Source organism: Salvelinus alpinus, chromosome 29 (assembly GCF_045679555.1).
Source record: "Salvelinus alpinus chromosome 29, SLU_Salpinus.1, whole genome shotgun sequence".
NCBI classification, from domain to species: domain Eukaryota; kingdom Metazoa; phylum Chordata; class Actinopteri; order Salmoniformes; family Salmonidae; genus Salvelinus; species Salvelinus alpinus.
The window spans coordinates 17638607-17663449 of NC_092114.1; the positions used below are offsets into that span (position 1 = coordinate 17638607).

The window sequence follows — 24843 nt, forward strand, 5'->3', positions numbered from 1 at the left end:
TCTGAGTGGCTTTAGCTCAGTGTTCAACACACTGCCAGCAGATGAAGTAGTCCTCACAGAGAGATGTGTGTCCTAGCCTCTCTAGGAAGTGGTAGTATCTTGGCTCAGTTCCACGCTCAAGTCTTAAAGAGGATCAGTTGAGCGGATGCTGGCGTGTGTGTGTGTGTGTGTGTGTGTACGCATGTGAGTGTGTGTTGAGAATGGACTTTCCCTGATGGCAGAACAGCGCAGGGTCATGAAGTATTATCTGTGTGTTACCTGGAGCTGAGCTGGCAGAGGGACTGCAGAGAGGAGGAGGACATGTAACTGAGGGACGCATTGTAACTCAACAGCAGGAAGGTCAGCACCTCGAACCTACACACACACACACACACACACACACACACACACACACACACACACACACACACACACACACACACACACACACACACACACACACACGTTTGTTTTACTATCCTTGTGGCGACCAAAACATTTATTCCCATTAAAAATCTTATTTTTCCTAATCACTAACCCATAACTCCTCACTAACTTTATTTCCAACCCCTAAACCTAAAACAGGCTTTTTCCCTTGTGGGGACCGGCGAAATGTCCCCCTTGTCCGAATTGACCTTGTTTTGTCCCCACAACAATAGTAAAACCACACACACACACACATACAAAATGCAACATTAACACAAACCAAGAACTGTTACACAACAGTCAATTAGTCAGGAAAGAAATGTAGCACACAGCAGTCGAGTTCCAACTCAACCATAGCTCTCCGTCTCTGACCTGTTCTGAGCAGTGAATGTTTCTCTCTGTAGGTGAGGCCCGCTGTACACCACTCTACTCAGCCCGTGATTGGCTAAAGCCCCTTCAGTCAACGCCAGGGAGCCAATGTGGGAGGGCTGGGGGAGGGGTTTATTCATATTAATAACTTGATCCATAGAACGTTTCGAGTCATGGATTAGAAACACTTTCATCTGGGGAAGACTGAACAGTTGGTCATCTCTATCCATACACTACTGTTCATAGAGAAAGACTTGTACTTACCTCGTGGTAAACTGAGGGTTTGGAGAGGGAGGGGACAGTGAAAGAGAGGACTTTACTCTGTCCATCCTTATCTACGATCTCCTACATAGAGAGAAGGGGGGGGGGGGGGGAGACGGAATGTCAGGTTGAAGGAAATAACATCTGTTATAAGAGCGTGCCAAGAAAGCCATGTGTGTGTGTGTGTGTGTGTGTGTGTGTGTGTGTGTGTGTGTGTGTGTGTGTGTGTGTGTGTGTGTGTGTGTGTCTGAGTGTGTGTGTGTGTGTGTGTGTGTGTGTGTGTGTGTGTGTGTGTGTGTGTGTGTGTCTGAGTGGTGTGTGTGTGTGTGTGTGTGTGTGTGTGTGTGTGTGTGTGTGTGTGTGTGTGTGTGTGTGTGTGTGTGTGTGTGTGTGTGTGTGTCTGAGTGGTGTGTGTGTGAATGTGTGTTCAAAGGCCTGCCAGGCGATGTCAGAGCTGCTAAATGTCAGGATGAGTAATCGCTGAGACAGGATGATGACTGACAGCTGACCTACTCTGTTATTCTGAGAGAGAGAGAGAGAGAGAGAGAGAGAGAGAGAGAGAGAGAGAGAGAGAGAGACAGCGAGAGAGTGTGTGTGTTGGTGTGTCTCTCACCAGGTTGTATATCCCCAGTAGCAGGGCCTCTATACAGCCTGAGGTGTGTGGGTCCCTGGCTGCAGACGGAGCCAGGAGGAGGGACCAGAGCAGCTCAGGGAGGAACTGCAGCACAAACCGCTGCAGCCAAAGCTCCCCGCTACGGTAGAACTCAAACAGCTGGTGACACACGGGTTCCAACAGCTAGAAGAGAGATAGAGAGGACAAGGTTTGAGAGGAGAGTTCACTTTAAGTTTTAGTTTCAACATACCTAGGTTGTTGTTTCATCTAAACCACTTTAAAAAGTTAGCTGGTTATTTAGCAAAAAACAGAAGCTCCTGGCTAGTATTATTCAGAATGAAGCAATACTAGTGGAAAATGATTGTATCAGTGTGTGTGTGTGTGTGTGTGTGTGTGTGTGTGTGTGTGTGTGTGTGTGTGTGTGGTACGTACGTCACTGTAGTTCTCTCTGATGACTTTGTAGAGCGCTGGGACCAGGGAGCCTTTCTCCTTCAGAGACGCTGCGTAGCTGGACACTGCACTGTCAGGAAGGGTCTGTACAATATCACACAGATCAACACTCTGTACTCGGAGTAACCTTGAAATAACAGGTAACGATGTGTGTGTACACGTGTGAGAGAATGAGTGAGTGAGAGAGAGCAACAAATATAACAAAGTCCTCTCATGCTTTGTTGATTTCAAAAAAGCTTTTGACTCAAATTTGGCATGAGGGTCTGCTATACACATTGATGGAAAGTGGTGTTGGGGGAAAAACATACGACATTATAAAATCCATGTACACAAACAACAAGTGTGCAGTTAAAATTGGCAATAAACACACATTTCTTCCCACAGGGCCGTGGGGTGAGACAGGGATGCAGCTTAAGCCCCACCCCCTTCAACATATATATCAGTGAATTGGCGAGGGCACTAGAACAGTCTGCAGCACCTGTCCTCACCCTACTAGAATCTGAAGTCAAATATCTACTGTTTGCTGATGATCTGGTGCTTCTGTCCCCAACCAAGAAGTGCCGGCAGCAGCATCTAGATCTTCTGCACAGATTGGGTCCAAACAGTGAATCTCACTAAGACCAAAATAATGGTGTTCCAAAAAAGGTCCAGTTGCCAGGACAACAACTACAAATTCTATCTAGACACCGTTGCCTTAGAACACACAAATAATTATACAGTGCCTTCGGAAAGTATTCAGACCCCTTTACTTTTTCCACATTTTGTTAAGTTAGCCTTATTCTAAGATGGACTTAAAATAAATAAAATATATATAATCTCAAATCTACACACAATACCCCATAATGACAAAGCAAAAACAGGTTTTTAGAAACATTTGCAAATGTATGTATATATATATATATTTAAAAAACTAAACAGAAACACCTTATTTATATAAGTATTCAGACCCTTTGCTATGAGACTTGAAATTGAGCTCAGGTGCATCCTGTTTCCATTGATCATCCTTGAGATGTTTCTACAACTTGATTGGAGTCCACCTGTGGTAAATACAATTGATTGGACATGATTTGGAAAGGTACACACCTGTCTATATAAGGTCCCACAGTTGACAGTGCATGTCAGAGCAAAAACCAAGCCATGAGGTCGAAGGAATTGTCTGTAGAGCTCCGAGACAGGATTGTGTCGAGGCACAGATCTGAGAAGGGTACCCAAACATTTCTGCAGCATTGAAGGTCCCCAAGAACACAGTGGCCTCCATCATTCTTAAAAAGGAAGAATGTTTGGAACAACCGGGCCGCCAGGTCAAACTTAGCAATCGGGGGAGACGATTGGAGGTGACCAAGAACCCGATGGTCACTCTGACAGAGCGCCAGAGTTCCCCTGTGGAGATGGGAGAACCATCCAGAAGGACAAACATCTCTGCAACACTCCACCAATCAGGCCTTTATGGTAGAGTGGCCGGCAGAGACTGGGATTGTCAGGATCGAGAGAAAGATGAACGGCGCAAAGTACAGAGAGATCCTTGATGAAAACCTGCTCCAGAGCGCTCAGGACCTCAGACTGGGGCAAAGGATCATCTTATAACCGGACACCAACCCTAAGCACACAGCCAAGACAACGCAGGACTGGCTTCGGGACAAGTCTCTGAATGTCCTTGAGCGGCCCAGCCAGAGCCCAGACTTGAACCCGTTCGAATATCTCTGGAGAGACCTGAAAATAGCTGTAAAGCGATGCTCCACATCCAACCTGACAGAGCTTGAGAGGATCTGCAGAGAAGAATGGGAGAAACTCCCCAAATACAGGTGTGCCAAGCTTGTAGCATCATACACAAGAAGACTCGAGGCTGTAATCGCTGCCAAAGGTGCTTCAACAAAGTACTGAGTAAAGGGTCTGAACACAAATTTGCAACAATTTCTAAAAACCTGTTTTTGCTTTGTCATTATGGGGTATTGTGTGTAGTTTGATGAGAACCCCCCCTACCCACAATTTAATACATTTTAGAATAAGGCTGTAATGTAACAAAAATGTGAAAAATGTCAAGGGGTCTGAATACTTTCCGAATCCACTGTACCTACCTCAACACCAATACCACAGATAACTTCCACAAAGCTGTGAATGATCTAAGAGACAAGGCAAGAAGGTGTTCTATGCCATCCAAATGAACATAAAACTCTACATCCCAACTAGGATCTGGCTAAAAATGCTTCCATCAGTTATAGAACCTCTATGATTGTGAAGTATGCGGTCCACTCACTAACCAAGAATTCACAAAATGGGACAATCAACCAATTGAGACTGCATGCAGCGTTCTACAAAAATATCCTTCACCTTCAACACAAAACCTCAAACAAAGCATGCAGAGCAGAATTAGGACAAAAGAGCTGTTAAACTCTACAGCCACCTAAAAGGAAGCGATGCCCACACAGATTAAACTAGATAAGAGTCCCCTCAGCCAGCTGGTTCTGTGGCTCTGTTCAAACACAAAACAGACCACCAAGGACAGCAACACAACTAGACCCAACCAAATTATGAGAAAGCAAAAAGATAACTACTTGACACACTGGAAAGAGTCAACCAAAAAAACAGAGCAAATTGGAATGCTGTCTGTCCCTAAACAGTACAAAGTAGGTGGAAACTGAGATTCACTTCCTAACCTCCTGTCAAATGTATGACCATATTAGAGACACATATTTCACTTAGATTACATAGACCCACAAAATTTAAAAAACAAAACCTAATTTTGATAAACTCCCATATCTACTGTGTGAAATACCACAGTGTGTCATCACAGCAGCAAGATGTGTGACCTGTTGCCACAAGAAAAGGGAAACCAGTGAAGAACAAACACCATTGTAAATACAACCTATATTTATGTTTATTTATTTTCCCTTTTGCACTTTAACTATTTCCCACAGCCTAAGGCTGGCTTCCGGGTTAAGCGGACATTGTGTCAAGAAGCAGTGCGGCTTGGCGGGGTCGTGTTTCGGAGGACACATGCAGCAACGGGACAAGACTAACTACCAATTGGATATTACAGAAAAAAAAGGGTAAAAAGTAATTAAAAAAATTACTCTCATATCTTTTAGGCGAAATACCAATCACAGCAGCAAGATTGGTGGGCAGAGCAACCAGTGGAACACAAAACACCATTATAAATACAACCAATACTTCTGTTAATTTATCTTACCGCTAAAACACTATACATATATTATCATCTAACACTTGAAATATCTTTATCATTTTTTAAACCTTTTTGAGTGCAATGTTTACGGTTCTAATAGCTTTTTGTTGATGTTGAATTTGTTTATTTCACTTGCTTTGGTAAACATATGTTTCCCATGCCAATAAAGCCCCTTTGAATTGAGAGTGAGACAGAGTGACAGTGACAGAGTGACAGAGGTGCAGTGAATACTGATGTAGACACATTGACACTGGTTCTCCTCTAATACACACACACCTCCCTCACCTTAAACTCTGACAGCCATTCCTCCACCACTCCTTGGTTCATAGCCAACATCTTCCGTCATCTGCTGTGGACACACCTCTACCTGGGAAGCAAGCAAAGAGGCTGTTGTTAAAAGTTAACTTTGGGCAAAAACGCAAATATAACAACTTTAAACTGTATAACTGATCAATGCACCATCATACTAGGTCATTTAAAGCTTAAAAACAAAAAAAATTATTAAGATATTAAGCTACAGAAGTGCCTTTTCTTACCGATCTCTACAGCTTTCGCCCAAAAACAAATCCTGTGAAATGACTTCAACAACTAGCTAGCTACATCTGGCTAGCTCAGCTACTGAACTAGCTAGCTCAGCTACTGAACTAGCTAGCTCAGCTACTGAACTAGCTAGCTCAGCTACTGAACTAGCTCAGCTACTGAACTAGCTCAGCTACATCTGGCTAGCTCAGCTACTGAACTAGCTAGCTCAGCTACTGAACTAGCTAGCTCAGCTACTGAACTAGCTAGCTACATCTGGCTAGCTCAGCTACTGAACTAGCTAGCTCAGCTACTGAACTAGCTAGCTACATCTGGCTAGCTCAGCTACTGAACTAGCTAGCTCAGCTACTGAACTAGCTAGCTCAGCTACTGAACTAGCTAGCTACATCTGGCTAGCTCAGCTACTGAACTAGCTAGCTCAGCTACTGAACTAGCTAGCTCAGCTACTGAACTAGCTAGCTCAGCTACTGAACTAGCTAGCTACATCTGGCTAGCTCAGCTACTGAACTAGCTAGCTAGCTACAGTAGTCACGGAAAGCATGTCCAGAATGACATCAATGAACCACTAAAAAGACACACCTCATTTATTTTTGAAAATTGAGAAAGGAGTTTGTGCCTAAAGTTGACCTTTAATACAAAAAGACACACAATACAAAAAGCCTTCCTTCCTTCTCGTTTCTCCCTTGATTGCAATTTCAGACATTCTCAGCTGTTTTTCAGCTCTCTCATTATCAACAGCACTCTCCCTCGCTCTCTTTCACTTCCTCTCTTTATTATGTTACTTCAGGCTCTCCGCAAGTTACATAAAAGTGTGTGAGTGAGAGAGAGAATGAGTGAGAAAGAAAGAGGGAGAAAGAGAGAGAAAACAGTGAAGAACAAACACCATTGTAAATACAACCCATATTTATGTATTTTCCCTTTCGTACTTTAACTATTTGAACATAGTTACAACACTGTATATAGCCATAATATGACATTTGAAATATCTTTATTCCCTTGGAACTTTTGTGAGTGTAATGTTTACTGTTCATTTTACTTTTGTTTACTATCTAGTTCACTTGCATTGGCAATGTTAACATATGTTTTCCATGTCAATAAAGTCAACTTAAATTGAAATGAATTGAGAGAGAGAGAACTCTCATGCAGGAACATGTGCTCAACTTAGTTGAAGAAATTCCACTTTTTAAGATTCTTTATATTCATATGAGACGTCAGTCACACACACACACACACATTTTGTCTGGTTCCACGAGACCACACACACACACACACACACAGACATCTCCTTGTATGGTATAAACAGAGCTAGATGAATCATGTAAATATCATCCAGCTACAGTATGTTTCCATGGACCCCGCCTACCAGACTAGAGAACACATAACGACCAAACTTTGACCATGGCAACAGGGGATCACTGGAAGTCCGTCATTTCAACCGGGTAGAGAGACAGTGGAGTGTTGCGAGGCAGCCAGGTCAGGTATGCCCAACACCAAACAGGGACTTCAGAGTGTTGGTTCTACTATTCCCCTCTGTAGGTATGTTTTTATTAACTTGTCCAGTGATTTGTTGTCGACCTTTGGAACGTTTGCACATTATTATTTTTGTTGACAATTGCCTGCTAAGGTGCGTTTACATTGAACTATCTTGTGTCAAGAAAAACAGCTGGACACACCTAAAATGTAAAATAAAGAAACCAGTAAAAACTACAGTGGCGAATAAAAACGTAATGGTTGAAGTGTTTCCACCACCCATTTAGGCAAATTGTGCATTAATAAATTGGTGCCCGCCTGTATGCCCTCCCACCTACAGAGCCTTCAGAACGTATTCACGCCCCTTTGACTTTCTCCACATTTTGTTATATCACAGCCTGAATTTCAAAAGGATTAAAATGAGATTGTTTTTGTCAATGGCCTAAAACACAATACCCCATAATGTGAAAGTGGAATTTTTTAAACATCTTTTAATTTTTAATTAATAGTAAAGAAAAATACAAATAAATCTGAAATGTCTTGAGTCAATTAGTATTCAACTCCTTTGTTATGGCAAGTCTAAATAGGTTCAAGAGTAAGAATTTGCTTAAGACACATTATAAGTTGCAGGACTCACTGTGTGCAATAAGTGATTTAACATGATTGTTGAATGACTACCTCATCTCTGTACCCCAAACAGGTAAAAGTCCCTCAGTCGAGCAGTGAATTTCAAACACAGATTTAACCACAAAGACCAGGGAGGTTTTGCAATGCTTCGCAAAGGGCACCTATTGGTAGATTGGTAAATATAAAAAAAGCAGACATTGAATATCCCTTTGAGCCTACTGAAGTTATTAATTAAGCTCTGGATGGCGTATCAATACACCCAGTCACTACAAAGATACAGGTGTCCTTCCTAACTCAGTTAATGGAGAGGAAGCAAACCGCTCAGGGATTTCACCATGAGGCCAATAGTGACTTTAAAACAGTTAAACTCTAATGGCTGTAATATGAGAAAATTGAGGATGGATCAACAACATTGTAGTTACTCCACAATACTAACCTAATTGACAGAGTGAAAAGAAAGAAATCTGTACATAATAAAAATATTCCAAAACATGCATCCTGTTTGCAACAAGGCACGAAAGAAATACTGCAAAAAATGTGGCAAAGCAATTCACTTTTTGCCCTGAATATAAAATGTTATGTTTGGGGCAAATCCAATACAACACATTACTGAGTACTACTCCTCATGTTTTCAAGCATAGTGGTGGCTGCATCATGTTATGTGTATGCTTGTAATCGTTAAGGACTGGGGAGTTTTTCAGGATAAAAAAAAAGAAACGGAATGGAGCTAAGCACAGGCAAAATCCTAGAGGAAAACCTGGTTCAGTCTGCTTTCCACCAGACACTGGGAGATGAATTCATCTTTCAGCAGGACAATAACCTAAAACACAAGGCCAAATATACACTGGAGTTGCTTACCAAGAAGACAGTGAATGTTCCCGAGTGGCCGAGTTACAGTTTTGACTTAAATCTACTTGAAAATCTATGGTAAGGCCTGAAAATGTTTGTCTAGCAATGGTCAACAACCAATTTGACAGAGCTTGAAGAATTTTGAAAATAATAAAAAAATGTTGCACAATCCAGGTGTGGAAAGATCTTAGGGACTTCCCCAGAAAGACTCACAGCAGTAATTGCTGCCAAAGATGCTTCTACAAAGTATTGACTCAGTAGTGTGAGTACTTAGGTAAATATGATACACTACATGACCAAAAATATGTGGACACCTGCTCGTCAAACATCTCATTCCAAAATCATGGGTATTAATATGGAGTTGGTGCCCTTGTTGCAGCTATAACAGCCTCCACTCCACTCCACTCCACTCTTCAGGGAAGGCTTTCCACTGGATGTTGGAACATTGCTGCAGGGACTTGCTTCCATTCAGCCACAAGAGCATTAGTGAAGTCGGGCACTGATGTTGTGCGATTAGGCCTGGCTCGCAGTCGGCATTCAAATTCATCCCAGAGGTGTTTGATGGGGTTGAGGTCAGGGCTCTGTGCAGGCAAGTCAAGTTCTTCCACACCGATCAACAAACCATTTCTGTACGGACCTCGATTTGTGCACTGGGGCATTGTCATGCTGAAACAGGAAAGGGCCTTTCCCAAATTGTTGCCAGAAAGTTGGAAGCACATGTCATTGTATGCTGTATGCTGTAGCGTTAAGATTTCCCTTCACTGGAACGAAGGAGCATGAACCATGAAAAACAGCCCAGACCATTATTCCTCCTCCATCAAACTTTACAGTTGGCACTATGCATTGGAGCAGGTAGTATTCTCCTGGCATCCGCCAAACCCAGATGGTGAAGCGTGATTCATCACTCCAGAGAACACGTTTCCACTGCTCCAGAGTCCAATGGCGGCAAGCTTAACACCACTCCAGCCGACGCTTGGCATTGCGCATGGTGATCTTAGGCTTGTGTGCAGCTGTTCAGCCATGGAAACCCATTTCATGAAGCTCCCGACGAACAGTTCTTCTGCTGACGTTGCTTCCAGGGGCAGTTTGGAACTCGGTAGGGAGTGTTGAAACTGAGTACAGATGATTTTTAAGCGCTATGTGCTTCAGCACTCGGCGGTCCCGTTCTGTAAGCTTGTGTGGCTTACCACTTCGCGGCTGAGCTGTTATTGCTCCTAGACGTTTCCACTTCACAATAACAGCACTTACAGTTGACCGGGGCAACTCTAGCAGGGCAGAAATTTGACAAACTGACTTGTTGGAAAGGTAGCATCCTATACCATGTTGAAAGTCACTGAGATCTTGAGTAAGGACATGGAGATTGTATGGCTGTGTGCTCGATTTTATACACCTGTCAGAAACGGGTGTGGCTAAAATAGCCAAATCCACTAATTTGTCCACATACAGAAATAATTTTGTAAATATAGTGTATTTCATTTCAATACATTTGCAGAAATGTCTAAAAACATGTTTTCACGTTGTCATTATGGGGTATTGTTTGTAGATTGAGTGAGAAAAACAAACATTTAATCCATTTTGAATTCAGGCTGTAACACAACAAAATGTGGAATAAGTCAAGAGGTATGAATACTTTGAGGCAATGTATCTGCTTCATGTCTCAGGCAGCCCGCGAAAGCCAGCTTGGATAGAATGCAATAATTGACTAATATGTGCCATATTCTAATAATTCTCATGTGCCAACGTATCGCCACGGTCCGTGGTCGCCAAGGTGAAACTTGCATTCCTGTACATCTGAAATAATTGGATGGTGAAATATGCCAGCCAATCAGAACTGCAAGGTGAAGGCCTTCTTGAAAGTCAGGACAATCATTGTCCTGCAAAGAAACGTGATTATTTATAGTAATTTTTTTATTTTGCAAGTAGTAGACATTTCAAATTAAATGTGGGGTGGAGCTTACAGTTACGGAATTTACTGTTTCCATCATCATTTGTCGCAATAAATAAAGTTTGACCCAGTTGAATGGATAAAAATGTCTCCTATATCTGCCGTTTCCATAAAACATTTTGCGACATTTCTTTTATTAAAAAAAACCTGGGTCAATGGAAACCTGCAGAGAGCATGCCAATCATTCTAGCTGGAACCCCCCACACACACACTCCATTTCCAGTCTCACACACACACACACACTCCATTTCCAGTCTCACACACACACACACTCCATTTCCAGTCTCACACACACACACACTCCATTCCCAGTCTCTCACACAAACACACTCCATTCCCAGTCTCACACAAACACACTCCATTCCCAGTCTCCCACACACACACACTCCATTCCCAGTCTCTCACACACACACACACACACTCCATTCCCAGTCTCACACACACACACTCCATTCCCAGTCTCACACACACACACACACTCCATTCCCAGTCTCTCACACAAACACACTCCATTCCCAGTCTCTCACACAAACACACTCCATTCCCAGTCTCACACAAACACACTCCATTCCCAGTCTCACACACACACACTCCATTCCCAGTCTCCCACACACACACACTCCATTCCCAGTCTCTCACACACACACACTCCATTCCCAGTCTCACACACACACACACACACACTCCATTCCCAGTCTCACACACACACACACACTCCATTCCCAGTCTCTCACACAAACACACTCCATTCCCAGTCTCTCACACAAACACACTCCATTCCCAGTCTCACACACACACACTCCATTCCCAGTCTCACACACACACACACTCCATTCCCAGTCTCTCTCACACACACACACACACACTCCATTCCCAGTCTCTCACACAAACACACTCCATTCCCAGTCTCTCACACAAACACACTCCATTCCCAGTCTCTCACACAAACACACTCCATTCCCAGTCTCTCACACAAACACACTCCATTCCCAGTCTCTCACACAAACACACACACACACACCTCAGTCATCATGACCTCACCTCCTAACCCACTCACACTCTAATGAGTCCCAATTCTCTGTCCTTTCTCCCAAATAACACACTCCTCCCCACCCCACCCACTTAAAACTGGATTGGTGTGAGCATGGGCTTGCCTACACCAGTCTTTTTCCTTATAAAACCATGAAGGGAAGTGAACAAGTGCTGTGAAAATGGACAGGACAAGCAAACGCTGCTCTGGCATGTTATCAGACAGGAGCAAAAGCCAGGAAGTGAATGGACCAATCAGAACACCCTGTTTTGGAGAGCTTGGAAGTGAGAAGAAAGTGCTGCCCCAGATGTTTTTTCCTGTAGAAACAGAAAAGAGACCGAGAGGGAGAGAGAAAGAGAGAGAAAGAGAAAGAGAAAGAGAAAGAGAAAGAGAAAGAGAGAGAGAGAGAGAGAGAGAGAGAGAGAGAGAGAGAGAGAGAGAGAGAGAGAGAGAGAGAGAGAGAGAGAGAGAGAGAGAGAGAGAGAGAGAGAGAGAGAGAGAGAGAGAGAGAGAGAGATAGAGATAGAGATAGAGATAGAGATAGAGATAGAGATAGAGATAGAGATAGAGATAGAGATAGAGATAGAGAGAGAGATAGAGAAAGAGAAAGAGAAAGAGAAAGAGAAAGAGAGAGAGAGAGAGAGAGAGAGAGAGAGAGAGAGCGGAGAGAGAATTGGCGAGGGCACTAGAACAGTCTGCAGCACCCGACCTCACCCTACTAGAATTTGAAGTCAAATGTCTACTGTTTGCTGATGATCTGGTGCTGCTGCACCTGAATCTGCACAGATTCTGTCAGACCTGGGCCCTGACCGTGAATCTCAGTAAGACAAAAATAATGGTGTTCCAAAGAAGGTCCAGTTGCCAGGACCACAAATACAAATTCCATCTAGACACACCGTTGTCCTTGAGTACACAAAAAAAACTATACATACCTCGGCCTAAACATCAGCGCCACAGGTAACTTCCACAAAGCTGTAAACGATCTGTGAGACATTGCAAGAAGGGCCTTCTATGCCATCAAAAGGAACATAACATTTGACGTTCCCGCGATTCATCTGATAGCGTTGAGTTCAATAAGTGCATAGACGATGTTGTCCCCACAGTGATTAAGAACGTATCCAAACCAAAAACCATGAAGTACAGGCAATATCCGCGCTGGGATACAGGCCAGAGCTACCGCTTTCAAGGAATGGGACACGGACACAAGAAAGCCCGCTACGAACTTCGACGAGACATCAAACAATACAAATAAAAGGGCAATATAGAAGGTGGAATCCTATTACACCGGCTCCGATGATCGTCCTATGCGGCAGAGCAAACAATAACGGATTACAAAAGGGAAACGCAGCCATGAGTTGCCCAGCGAAGCAGTTCTCCCAAACAAGCTAAATGCCTTTTTACACGTCGAGGAATATAACACTGTGCCTTGCGTGAAAGACCCTGTTTTTCCAGATGTCTGTGTGTTCTCACTCTGTGGCCGATGTGAGCAAAATGTTTAAACCGTTTAAACAGATGGAATACCGGGGTGTGTTCAAATGTTTCCAAGTTTCAAACATGTTCTCAAATGCCATTGAAATGGCAGCAGCGGTATGAGAACCAGCATGCAATACGGCTTTCCTCAGTGTGAAATCCTCGACGACCCACTGTGCTGTCAGACTCATAATGCACAGCTGTTGATTGTTGGGAAGAAGGGGTCGTAAGCAAGGACGGTAAAATCTACACCACATATAATCGGCGCATGTGACATAAAATCTGATTTGATGCCAACAGATCTTTATTCTATATTCTTGTTATCTATTCAGTAACATTCCATAACCATTCATTCGGAAGGTTAAACCCAATTCATTCAACAGGTTAAACCCATTCATTCAGAAGGTTAAAACATCGCTCCTATCCTCGCTCAGATGACTAACCGCAGCATCTATCAGTAGCCTAAACTGTGGCACAAATTGGGGAATTTCCACACCTAGCCAAACTATTAGACTAAATTATTGGGGAGGTGTGAATGTTTCTGTCAGAGAGTCCATCTCCTCTACCACTATAGAGACCTGTATCGGCCCCCCAAAAATAAATCAGCTGGCGGGTGGTCCCGGAGTTGAGAGAATTTGGGTAACGGCGTAATTACACTTGACATGTGGACTGACGATTTCCTAAAAATAGAACACTTGCGCCTTACAGCCAGTTACATAAACAACGAGTGGGTGCTTGTGAAGAGGATGCTATTCACCGCAGAGTGGGACATTTCCCAGCGCAAAACTGCAGATACCATAGGGCCAGCAGCTATTGTGAAAGAATACTTGGGGATCTTGTTGATTTTCCTCCATCGTTTCAAAGAGGCCACACTCCCCTTGGGAGGCAAGTAAACAGCCTACTGTTGACCCGGTAACTGTGTGATTCCTAAGGATAAAGCTTCACCTACAGCTGGATTAGTGGTGTCAGAGAAGAGAAGCCAGCTGACCGGGCACGGACATCCGTTTCCTGCTATTTTTACACTATTGTTCTAAATTCAAAAATCACCCTCTTCTTCATCCTCATCATTATTCAGTTCATTCAATTTCAAAATGGCGAAGTCGTGTACATTTATCAGTTCCTATCTGGTTTCCATCAATTCACCTCATTCATTCAGTGAGGAGAGAGACGCAATAGCGCCTGGGTACCAACGCTTTACACCGAACCCAAAAGAATAATCAGCGTTCTAACTCCCACTTGCGGTGACGTAATATACCGTACTATACCATAGTGCACCACAGCATAATGTCAATACCGTACTATACCATAGTGCACCACAGCATAAAGTCAATACCGTACTATACCATAGTGCACCACAGCATAACGTCAATACCGTACTATACCATAGTGCACCACAGCTTAACGTCAATACCGTACTATACCATAGTGCACCACAGCTTAACGTCAATACCGTACTATACTATAGTGCACCACAGCTTAACGTCAATACCGTACTATACCATAGTGCACCACAGCATAATGTCAATACCGTACTATACCATAGTGCACCACAGCATAATGTCAATACCGTACTATACCATAGTGCACCACAGCATAAAGTCAAAACCGTACTATACCATACTGCACCACAGCATAAAGTCAATACCGTACTATACCGTAGTGCACCACAGCATAAAGTCAATACCGTACTATACCATAGTGCACCACAGCATAAAGTCAATACCGTACTATACCGTAGTGCACCACAGCATAAAGTCAAAACCGTACTATACCATAGTGCACCACAGCATAACGTCAATACCGTACTATACCATAGTGCACCACAGCTTAACGTCAATACCGTACTATACCATAGTGCACCACAGCTTAACGTCAATACCGTACTATACCATAGTGCACCACAGCTTAACGTCAATACCGTACTATACCATAGTGCACCACAGCATAAAGTTAAAACCGTACTATACCATAGTGCACCACAGCATAACGTCAATACCGTACTATACCATAGTGCACCACAGCATAAAGTCAATACCGTACTATACCATAGTGCACCACAGCATAAAGTCAATACCGTACTATACCGTAGTGCACCACAGCATAAAGTCAAAACCGTACTATACCATAGTGCACCACAGCATAACGTCAATACCGTACTATACCATAGTGCACCACAGCTTAACGTCAATACCGTACTATACCATAGTGCACCACAGCATAAAGTCAAAACCGTACTATACCATAGTGCACCACAGCATAACGTCAATACCGTACTATACCATAGTGCACCACAGCTTAACGTCAATACCGTACTATACCATAGTGCACCACAGCATAAAGTCAAAACCGTACTATACCATAGTGCACCACAGCATAAAGTCAAAACCGTACTATACCATAGTGCACCACAGCATAACGTCAATACCGTACTATACCATAGTGCACCACAGCTTAACGTCAATACCGTACTATACCATAGTGCACCACAGCATAAAGTCAATACCGTACTATACCATAGTGCACCACAGCATAACGTCAATACCGTACTATACCATAGTGCACCACAGCATAAAGTCAAAACCGTACTATACCTTAGTGCACCTCAATGCACCACAGCATAATGTCAACTTTTAATTGAGGAACCACAGTATCGGCTTAGCTCTGATCATATTTACTGAGTGCTCTCTCCTCATACTGCTGTTAGGCCAAGCTCTCTCCTATCAGGAGCCATGAGCGGGTGTCAAATGAAAGCTAAGAGAGTCTATATTTTAGAGAAATTAAGGTCAAACAGATGGAAAAGGGGTCTTAGACAACATCTACTAGAAAAAGTCTTACTGTATTAGAAATACATCAAAAACAATGTAGATGTTTTATTTATTTAACTAGGCAAGTCAGTTAAGAACAAATTCTTATTTACAATGACGGCCTACCCCGAACAGGGCCAATTATGCACCGCCCTATGGGACTCCCAATCACGGGCCGGTTGTGATACAGCCTGGAATCGAACCAGGGTCTGTAGTGACGCCTCCAGCACTGAGATGCAGGGCCTTAGACCGCTGTGCCACTCGGGAGCCCAAAGTCCCCTGCCAACTACTATCAACACATATTACGTTTTTGATAAATGTTTCTGCTTTCTGTAAGTTAAAGAAACATTGCCTTGTAATTCCGTTACCAAAAACCCACATAGCTTGAAGATATTTTCTAATGTCTCTCCCTCACGTGGAGGGAGGATAACGAAAGATCACAGAAGTAACAAGTGGAGACCTACCAATTAGTTTCATTTTCTATTTTGCTGATATGAAATTTATGAATTATTAAGGGATATGAATTATTTTACTGCAACTGAATTGGCTACAATGGGAAATCATAGTAGTTACCTGCTACTGTCCTGCCTTCCACTGGCATACTGTTATGTTCAGCTCATAACTCTCCCCATTTACTGTAATAAGCATCCTCAGCCACTGAGCACCGATGACACCCGGACGTCCAGGAACGTTTAAAAGTAGTTGAAATTTGGTCAGTCTGCTCTGGCCGGACCAAATCTGAACCAATGATAGAAGTCCGTTTCACAAGTTCGGACAGCACAGTAATTACAGTAGAGCACAGTACTATATTTTACAGTAGAGTTCAGTACAGCAGAGGTCAGAGCCTATCAACACGTTTGCGTTTAGAACTCGTCACCTGTGTTTCATATTGAAAGTCAGTGTTTTTTTGCATCAATAGACTGATCAGGGTTGTGCAACTATAGCTTTCCTTCATGGAAAACACATTTCTTACACGCTTTTAAAAATATATTTTTGCATTAAAAACACATAATTCTGCATTAATGAGACCCCTGGTGCAGTACAGTATAATGTAGTGTATTGTACTGTGATTGGTTCAAATTTGGTATGGTACAGACCGTGGTCAAAGAGTTTCTAAACCCAGAGGTGCAACATCGCGAGACTTCCAGGAACACTTGTGAAGCAGACCAGGCCGGGGTTTGGACTTAGAGAAGTCAATGAGAGAAGTGAAACACTGTTCCTTAAATTGTCAATTTTCTCAAAAATCTAAAGCCACAACCTAGATTCCAGACAATGTCTCAAGTAGCTGAACTTATTATTACTCCTACCTCGTGAGTGACAAACTATTTTTGTTGTTGTTGTCAAAAACCACTTTATATTTAAAGGAGTGCCTTTGATTTGATGGCCTGCACATGAGCAGTCCAGCGCAAGACGACCGTTAGGGCCGATGACGTGTTTCTACACATGAGTTTAGCTAGCCAACGTCGCCATGGCATCGCCTACATTTGTGATCTGGGATTTGTATTGGAGAAGCAGTACTGTACTGTCTTTGCCGTGGTGCTATTTGGGGGAGGAGCTCATTATAATAATAGCCAGTGTGTAGAATACCCAAATATGCAAAAGACGGATATTGGATATTTCTATCTGTGTACCTATTGAAGATACATCACAGTGATATTCATATCCATAATTATATATTTCTGTGTAGTACAGATAAGGGTCACATGATCTTATTCCTTTACCAGATGTAAATCCACTTCACTTATTGTAGTTCAATAACCATCTTTTTATTTATTTTTCAAAACTCAAGTGTCATGTCATGACCATGTTCTTTCTGCAGACATCTTTGAATCTTAAATTTGGTGCAGATATTTAAGAGTTTTTGAAAAACGTGGTCACATAAAAACTGAGGGAGATTTACAAAAATGTGCTTCAGCACAATTCTTCCAGTAAATGTGTTTTTGTGAAAATGTCTGTGTAAATTATTCAAAGTAGTCCTTGTGCATGGTTTGTTAAACTTTGAAATCAATAGTTTTTGTTTGGCATACATTTTAAAGTGTAGAATCTGAGTCAAAGTGTAATTCCATTACTGTGAAACTGCCCTATAGCAGTGTGTGCGTGTCTGTCTCTACAGTGGTGAGTCGGGTGGGTATAATTTGTGGAACTTTCCAACAGGAATCTGTTACAAAAACTTCGTAAATAACAAGGTTGCCAACAAACAACGCATACAACGTTGTATAGCGGCATAATAAGATACCGGATAGGGAGTGGGCTATTGTTAAGTTTTTCACTTACCACGTTTATTCCGAAAAATGTCTGTCCTCACTCTGGTTGCCTATGGACAAACATTAAGAATAATCTACGTGGTTAGTTGATGCCTATTCGGCAGCTAGTTAGCAAGGTGAATTGATCGTGCTACTTTGTATGAGTTGTTTGTTGGCAACCTTGTACTTTGCGAAGTTTTTGGAACAGATTCCTGTTTGAACGTTCCACAAATTATACCCAGCCTGGTGAGTCTGTGGTATCCACCGCAGATCGATGCTACAAGACTATTGATCAGTGTACAGCCACAATATCTACTGCCATAAACACTAAGCAGTAGCTAGTTGACCGTCACTACAATACAAATCATAATCAATTGATTAGCTACATCATATGGAGACTAAACCAGACTGAAACGGGTACTGCTGGAAATAAGACTAGGGTATAGATTACCAGCTAGCTAGCTGATGGACAAACTTTTTGACAGCTGTCCCGGTTACGGAAGTCACCTGGGCTTGTCATGGCAGTACAGTTAGCTAACTAGCAACTAGTTTACTATCTAACCAGCGATCGTAGTTATCTTGCCAACCTAGTCACGAAACCAGCTACAAATTATGATTTTCAACTCACGCCTGACACAGTTGACTCAACGTTAGTTAGCTAGCTACAGTAGATGCTAACAGTAGTTGGCAAGATTCCTAGTTCTCAAAGCTTCGCCGGCGAGCTCTACAGAAATCTGTTAGCTAGCTTCCTATTGTAGATAGCTATTTTACCTAACAGTTATTGCAATCTACTTTGTGTGAGGTCGCTAGTAGCAGTAACTACTTTAGCTAGCTATATTTGTTTCCCAGAGTAGAATCCAACATTCGCCAACTCAGTCAGATTTCAAACTGAAAATGTGCATACAGTCAGAATGTCCTCTCCAAGAAGACGAGCTAGCTGGAAAATGTATTATTTACTTACTATCATGCTATCTCGAGATTTCCTTTGTCTCCAAATCCACTATTGTTCCGTCCAGGCATATGGGTAGCTATCAATTACTAATCTAAATCATTTATCAACATACACCTCCATCTTCATTTACGATCACAATTCCTACTATCTTGAATTCGAGGATTAATTCGGAATGACAGGCATGTGAGCAAATGGTCAAACAGTATAAAATGTAACCCCCTCGCCTCCAGAAATAGCGACCAATGCAATTTGGTATAGGGGCGGGACATCATAATTTCCGCAAATACGGTGGATTGTCGCTGTCATCTCTGACAGTCAGGGCAGACCACGGGAAGAGGAAGAGACTCTGGTCATGTATGAACCATTGTGTTTTATATAATATCTGATATTTGTAACATTGAAATTCATCTTTATATGTGATTTTAAAAGGGAAAGTATACAATGTTCTCAACTCTTTAAAGGGTATGTATTTATAATATGCTGTATTATAAATTGTATCTACATGGTTATCACTGCAAGGCCTATTGACTTATATTATATAATTGTTATTAACCAGAAAAATATAATGGTTTAATAATAATTATACCAGGTTGATGTAAAATGTAACTGTAAATATATTATGATAACTTGGTACATTCATAGACAAGCCTCCATCTGCCAGTAGTTTATGAGGTGCAGTGTAAGATGTGCATAGCTAATGGTCCTGCAACGGTTATCGCTGCAGAAAAACGCCTTTCAGATAATTGCAGTAACATTTGAACTAATACATTATATAAATGATTGACCAGACACATGGACTAGCTTGTCCTAGTCCACACTACAGTGCAACATGTCAGTAGCAAAGCTTTTCCTCCATCTTCTCATCTCCCTTTTTCTCTCTCTCAATCACACACACATCTCTCTCCCACCCTTAACCCCCCCCCCCCCCACACAGTCCCTCCCTCCCTACATCTCCCTGTCCTGCTGCGGGGTCCTGTCAGTACAAATAAGGAGTCTCTGTGTGCTAAGTGGTTTAGATGTGCAGTGTACCATGTAGTAATACTCCGCTATGTCACTCAACCATGTTCATACACATCTTAAGACACTAACAACAGAGTGCAGTTTTAATTTGTTATAAAACACATTAACATACAGTATTAACACAGAAGAAACCCTAACATGATCTCTAATATCGACAGCGGTTTAATCAACATTGTTTTGACTAGATTAGGATTTAGAATTGGAATTCCTATCCAGAATAAATCAGGATATATCTCAGCTAATTTCTCTAACTAGTTTATAGACATACTCACAATACAATACTTAAACACTATCTATAACCAGTCAAAATCTGTGGCACTCCAAGGCCAGCCGAACCCTGCAGGAGAGTGTTTTCTAACAGTGTAGGTCCATAGCGTGCTTTTTACATGATAGTAAAAATAGCCTACATTGATTCCCAAAATATTTAAAAGTGACCCAGAGGTCAGTGTCCCCAGAGGTCAGCGTCCCCAGAGGTCTCTCTCCTCTCAGTGTGTGTGAAAGAGAGTACCATCCGATAATAGGTGAACCCATAGAGTTACCAGTGCAAGGTGTAAGGAACCACAGCACTAGGTCCCCAGATAGAGGGACAACAGCACTAGATCCCCAGATAGAGGGACAACAGCACTGGGTCCCCAGATAGAGGGACAACAACACTAGGTCCCCAGATAAAGGGACAACAGCACTAGGTCCCCAGATAGAGGGACAACAGCACTGGGTCCACAGATAGAGGGACAACAGCACTAGGTCCCCAGATAGAGGGACAACAGCACTAGGTCCCCAGATAGAGGGACAACAGCACTAGGTCCCCAGATAGAGGGACAACAGCACTGGGTCCCCAGATAGAGGGACAACAGCACTAGGTCCCCAGATAGAGGACCAACAGCACTAGGTCCCCAGATAGAGGGACAACAGCACTAGGTCCCCAGATAGAGGGACAACAGCACTAGGTCCCCAGATAGAGGACCAACAGCACTAGGTCCCCAGATAGAGGACCAACAGCACTAGGTCCCCAGATAGAGGGACAACAACACTAGGTTCCCAGATAGAGGGACAACAGCACTAGGTCCCCAGATAGAGGGACAACAGCACTAGGTCCCCAGATAGAGGGACAACAGCACTAGGTCCCCAGATAGAGGGACAACAGCACTAGGTCCCCAGATAGAGGGACAACAGCACTAGGTCCCCAGATAGAGGGACAACAGCACTGGGTCCCCAGATAGAGGACCAACAGCACTAGGTCCCCAGATAGAGGGACAACAACACTAGGTCCCCAGATAGAGGGACAACAACACTAGGTCCCCAGATAGAGGGACAACAGCACTGGGTCCCCAGATAGAGGGACAACAGCACTAGGTCCCCAGATAGAGGGGAATCACTATAAAGGAAGAGACAAATGATGTATACATTACAGAGTGGAATAGCTATACAGGGAAACATACTACCGGGATAATAGCGTGATATGGCTCAAAAATGTACCTCAATCCAGGGATGGAAGATATTGTTGTAGCTTACTCCTAATTATCTCAATATCAAGAAATGACAAATCGAGAATATAGCAATACTGCTAGTTTTCAAGTAGACTGCCTTTTTCCTCCTCATGCTAGGCTAGCTAATGCTAATGCAGCCCATTGCTTTCCATTAAAATACAACGCCTACCATTGGGGTGAGTAGCTTCCGGAAGTGTTGTGGAATCCAATGGGTTGCTTAAGCATTAGCTAGCCTAGCGTGCTGACGAAAAAGGCAGTTTAATTAAAAAGTAGCAGTATTTCAATATTCTCGATGCGGTAACATATGGCAGCCGGTGCCAAATTAAATATCTAAATTACCTTTCAGCTGGTGGCCATTTTAGGCCTATAGGTTTCAATGGCAATTAGGCCTAGAGTGTAGCCTAACTATTGGCCACAACAGTAGAACTACTCATAACTCAACCATAAGTGTATAAACAGGCTATGTAACATGGCAGAAGAGTGTCTGAGTGGACTGCAGAAACTGCTACGTTTTGGGGGAGCCACAGGTGGTTCTCCACAGTGTGTGTCAGGCCAGTCCTGCTATCTGTGCAGCCTCAGTTTGGACCTCTCCAGCCTGCTGACGGTAACCTAGTGAAAGCTCCCTCGCCCTTCTCACTTCCTGCATGGTCTCAATCAGGTTCTCCTCCAGCCTACAGCGGTCCTGATGTGTTGGTGCCGCCTCCCTGACCTGCTCCGCCATTCGCTCCCCCCCATTCAGCAGCCAGCCTATCAGCTCCTGGAGCTTGGTCCCAGCGGCACTTATGGCTTTGGCGCCCTGGGAAATGCCCCAGAGCTCCTCCTGAGCCAATCGGAGACGGCTAGGCGGAGACTCCTCCCCCTCGACCGTAGACCTCAGCGGAACCACTGAGAGAGAGAAGTCATACCCCTTCATCACCATGGTTACACACCTACTACTGTCGTGTCGTGTCGTCAGCGAACTTGATGACGGAGTTGTAACTGTGTGAGGTCAGGAAGAGAGAGGACTGACATGGCTCTGTTATGCCTGCATGTTTTTTGGGGGTTGGTTTCACTATCCTCGTGGGGACCAGAAGTCCTAACAATGATAGTAAAACAAGGAAAATTCAGACAATTGGGGACATTTAGCCAGTCTCCACAAGGAAAAAAAGGTTATTTTAGGTTAGGGTTACAATTACGGTTAGGAGTTAGGGTAAGGGGTTAGGTTAGGAGTTAGGGTAAGGGGTTAGGGAAAAAAGGATTTTGAATGGGAATCAATTGTTTGGTCCTCACAAGGATACTAAAACAAGTGTGTGTGTGTCTCACTGTGCTCCTCTTTAATCTTCCTCACACACTCTGTAAGAGTCAGGTTGCTGTCATTGTTACAGTCGTAGGTGCGTCGCAGAGAGATGATGCGTTCCTTCATGGCATCATAGCTCTCCTGTTGTTGGTTGAACGTCACGGCTACATCAGAGAACCGCTGGTCCAAGTCTATTAGACCCACACACTTCGGAACCAACCGGCCACTCTGACTCACTGAAACACACACACACACACAAACATAGTCAATAACACACACACGCTTTGGGACCAACTGACCACTCCGACTCACACACACACAACAAAGCATGTGCATGCACATACGCACATACGCGCACACACACACACACACACACACACACACACACACACACACACACACACACACACACACACACACACACACACACACACACACACACACACACACACACACACTTGTAATATGATGGTAATATGTGTGATTGAACCTGTGGGTGCTGGTCGAGGCTGTCTGGCCGACTCTGGCTGATTTTGAAGGCTTGGTGTGAAGTAGAGGCTGTCTCTGTAACACACACGTTCCACTGTGTGACTGAGGTATGGGCGGGTTAAACAAATCCAATCCATGTCTAAAACACTGTAACAACAGACCTATTATATTCAGTAGTGTGTGTTTTACTCAAGTGGGTAATATTGTGGCATAACACTTCCTGATGCAGATACACGTAGGTCATGTGTTGTGCACTATTACATTGGTTAGTTGTAAATATGATCTGATCAAGCTTATTATTTGAAAGTAGCCTAATGCATGTGTGATTATTTTTTACATTTGAGTAATTTAGCAGACGCTCTTATCCAGAGAAATTTACAGGAGCAACTATGGTTGTGTCCAGCTCAAGAGCAGATTTTTCACCTAGTCAGCTCGGGGATTCGGTTACTGGATCAACCTCTTAACCAATAGGCTGGCTACCCGCCGTCCGTGTTTATGTGTCTGATTCCACAAATGATGTTCCTTCGCGAAAAATAAAGTTATAGGCAACTTTTTTACTGTGTAGTTTAACCCCAGACAATAAATCATGTTTCTTTCCTGTTCCAATACAATACCTCGTCATTGTCTTCGGAAGGAGAGACACAGCAACAGAATAGCACAGACATTCTCGCTGAAATGATCCCAACAGTTAATTTCCGCAATCAATTTCTCTTTATTCGTTTTCTCCACAATCTCTCTTTCTCTCTATATATATATCCTGGTCAATCCACCTCTGCCCATATTCCCGGTGACGTCACCTGTCATGGGACTGGTTTTGCGGAAAAGTTTTCTAGGTGTGGCTATAGATAGGACAGGTGCACCCATCTGATACGCTGGAACTGTGACACGCATAGCGAAACATTTTAGCATTCAACAGTAAACACAGACATTTGACACGTCAGCGCCGTCATTTTCAGTAGTGCATTTATGAAACGACAAACGGTAGGCCTATCTGCAGCAAGTAAACGTTTCCTTATCAAGAATGAAAACGGACAAGCAGAGGCGGTCTGTAAACCGACGCTAGAGGGCGATATTTGACAGCCGCTGCAACTGATTTTACTACAACAGGAACCAAGAAGAAAGGAGAAACTGAGTAGTGCTAGCCGGCTAGCTAACACATAACTTATTCTGTCAGCAAACTAAACTAATATTATAGCCCAGTGGTTTACATCCAGCGGGGCAACATCAAGACTGGTGTGTGTGTACAAGCTGGACATGCATGTGTTGCTCGCGTGTAGCGGCACGCACTCTATAGCAAGCGAAATTAGCATAACTGCTAACACCAACAAACAGGCTGTACTGTGGAGTGGACATTGGCAGCAG

At 43.2% G+C, this 24843-nt stretch overlaps 1 protein-coding gene and 1 long non-coding RNA gene across 4 annotated transcripts in view; both read right to left on the reverse strand.

Moving 5' to 3' along the window:
- LOC139559182 (hyccin-like) overlaps positions 1-19355 on the reverse strand; it is a 30111-nt gene extending 10756 nt beyond the window's left edge. The window contains exons 1-7 of one of the 2 annotated variants that reach the window (XM_071374955.1): positions 19219-19355; positions 5565-5646; positions 2081-2182; positions 1649-1831; positions 1039-1119; positions 778-893; positions 259-354 (exon numbers count right to left, since the gene is read on the reverse strand). In XM_071374955.1, coding sequence (XP_071231056.1) covers positions 259-354; positions 778-893; positions 1039-1119; positions 1649-1831; positions 2081-2182; positions 5565-5615 — 629 coding nt within the window. In that variant the 5' untranslated portion in view covers positions 5616-5646; positions 19219-19355. The remainder of the gene's footprint in view (positions 1-258; positions 355-777; positions 894-1038; positions 1120-1648; positions 1832-2080; positions 2183-5564; positions 5647-19218) is intronic. The other variant, XM_071374954.1, reaches the window with a different exon arrangement.
- A 930-nt stretch (positions 19356-20285) lies between these two features.
- On the reverse strand, positions 20286-24596 carry LOC139559183 (uncharacterized). 2 transcript variants are annotated; one of them, XR_011671707.1, is made up of 3 exons: positions 24096-24596; positions 23483-23556; positions 20286-23228 (listed from the first exon to the last, which is right to left on the reverse strand). It is a non-coding gene; the product is annotated as an uncharacterized lncRNA (long non-coding RNA). The 2 variants fall into 2 exon arrangements; XR_011671706.1 differs by having other exon boundaries at positions 23483-24596.
- Positions 24597-24843: the final 247 nt, after the last annotated feature.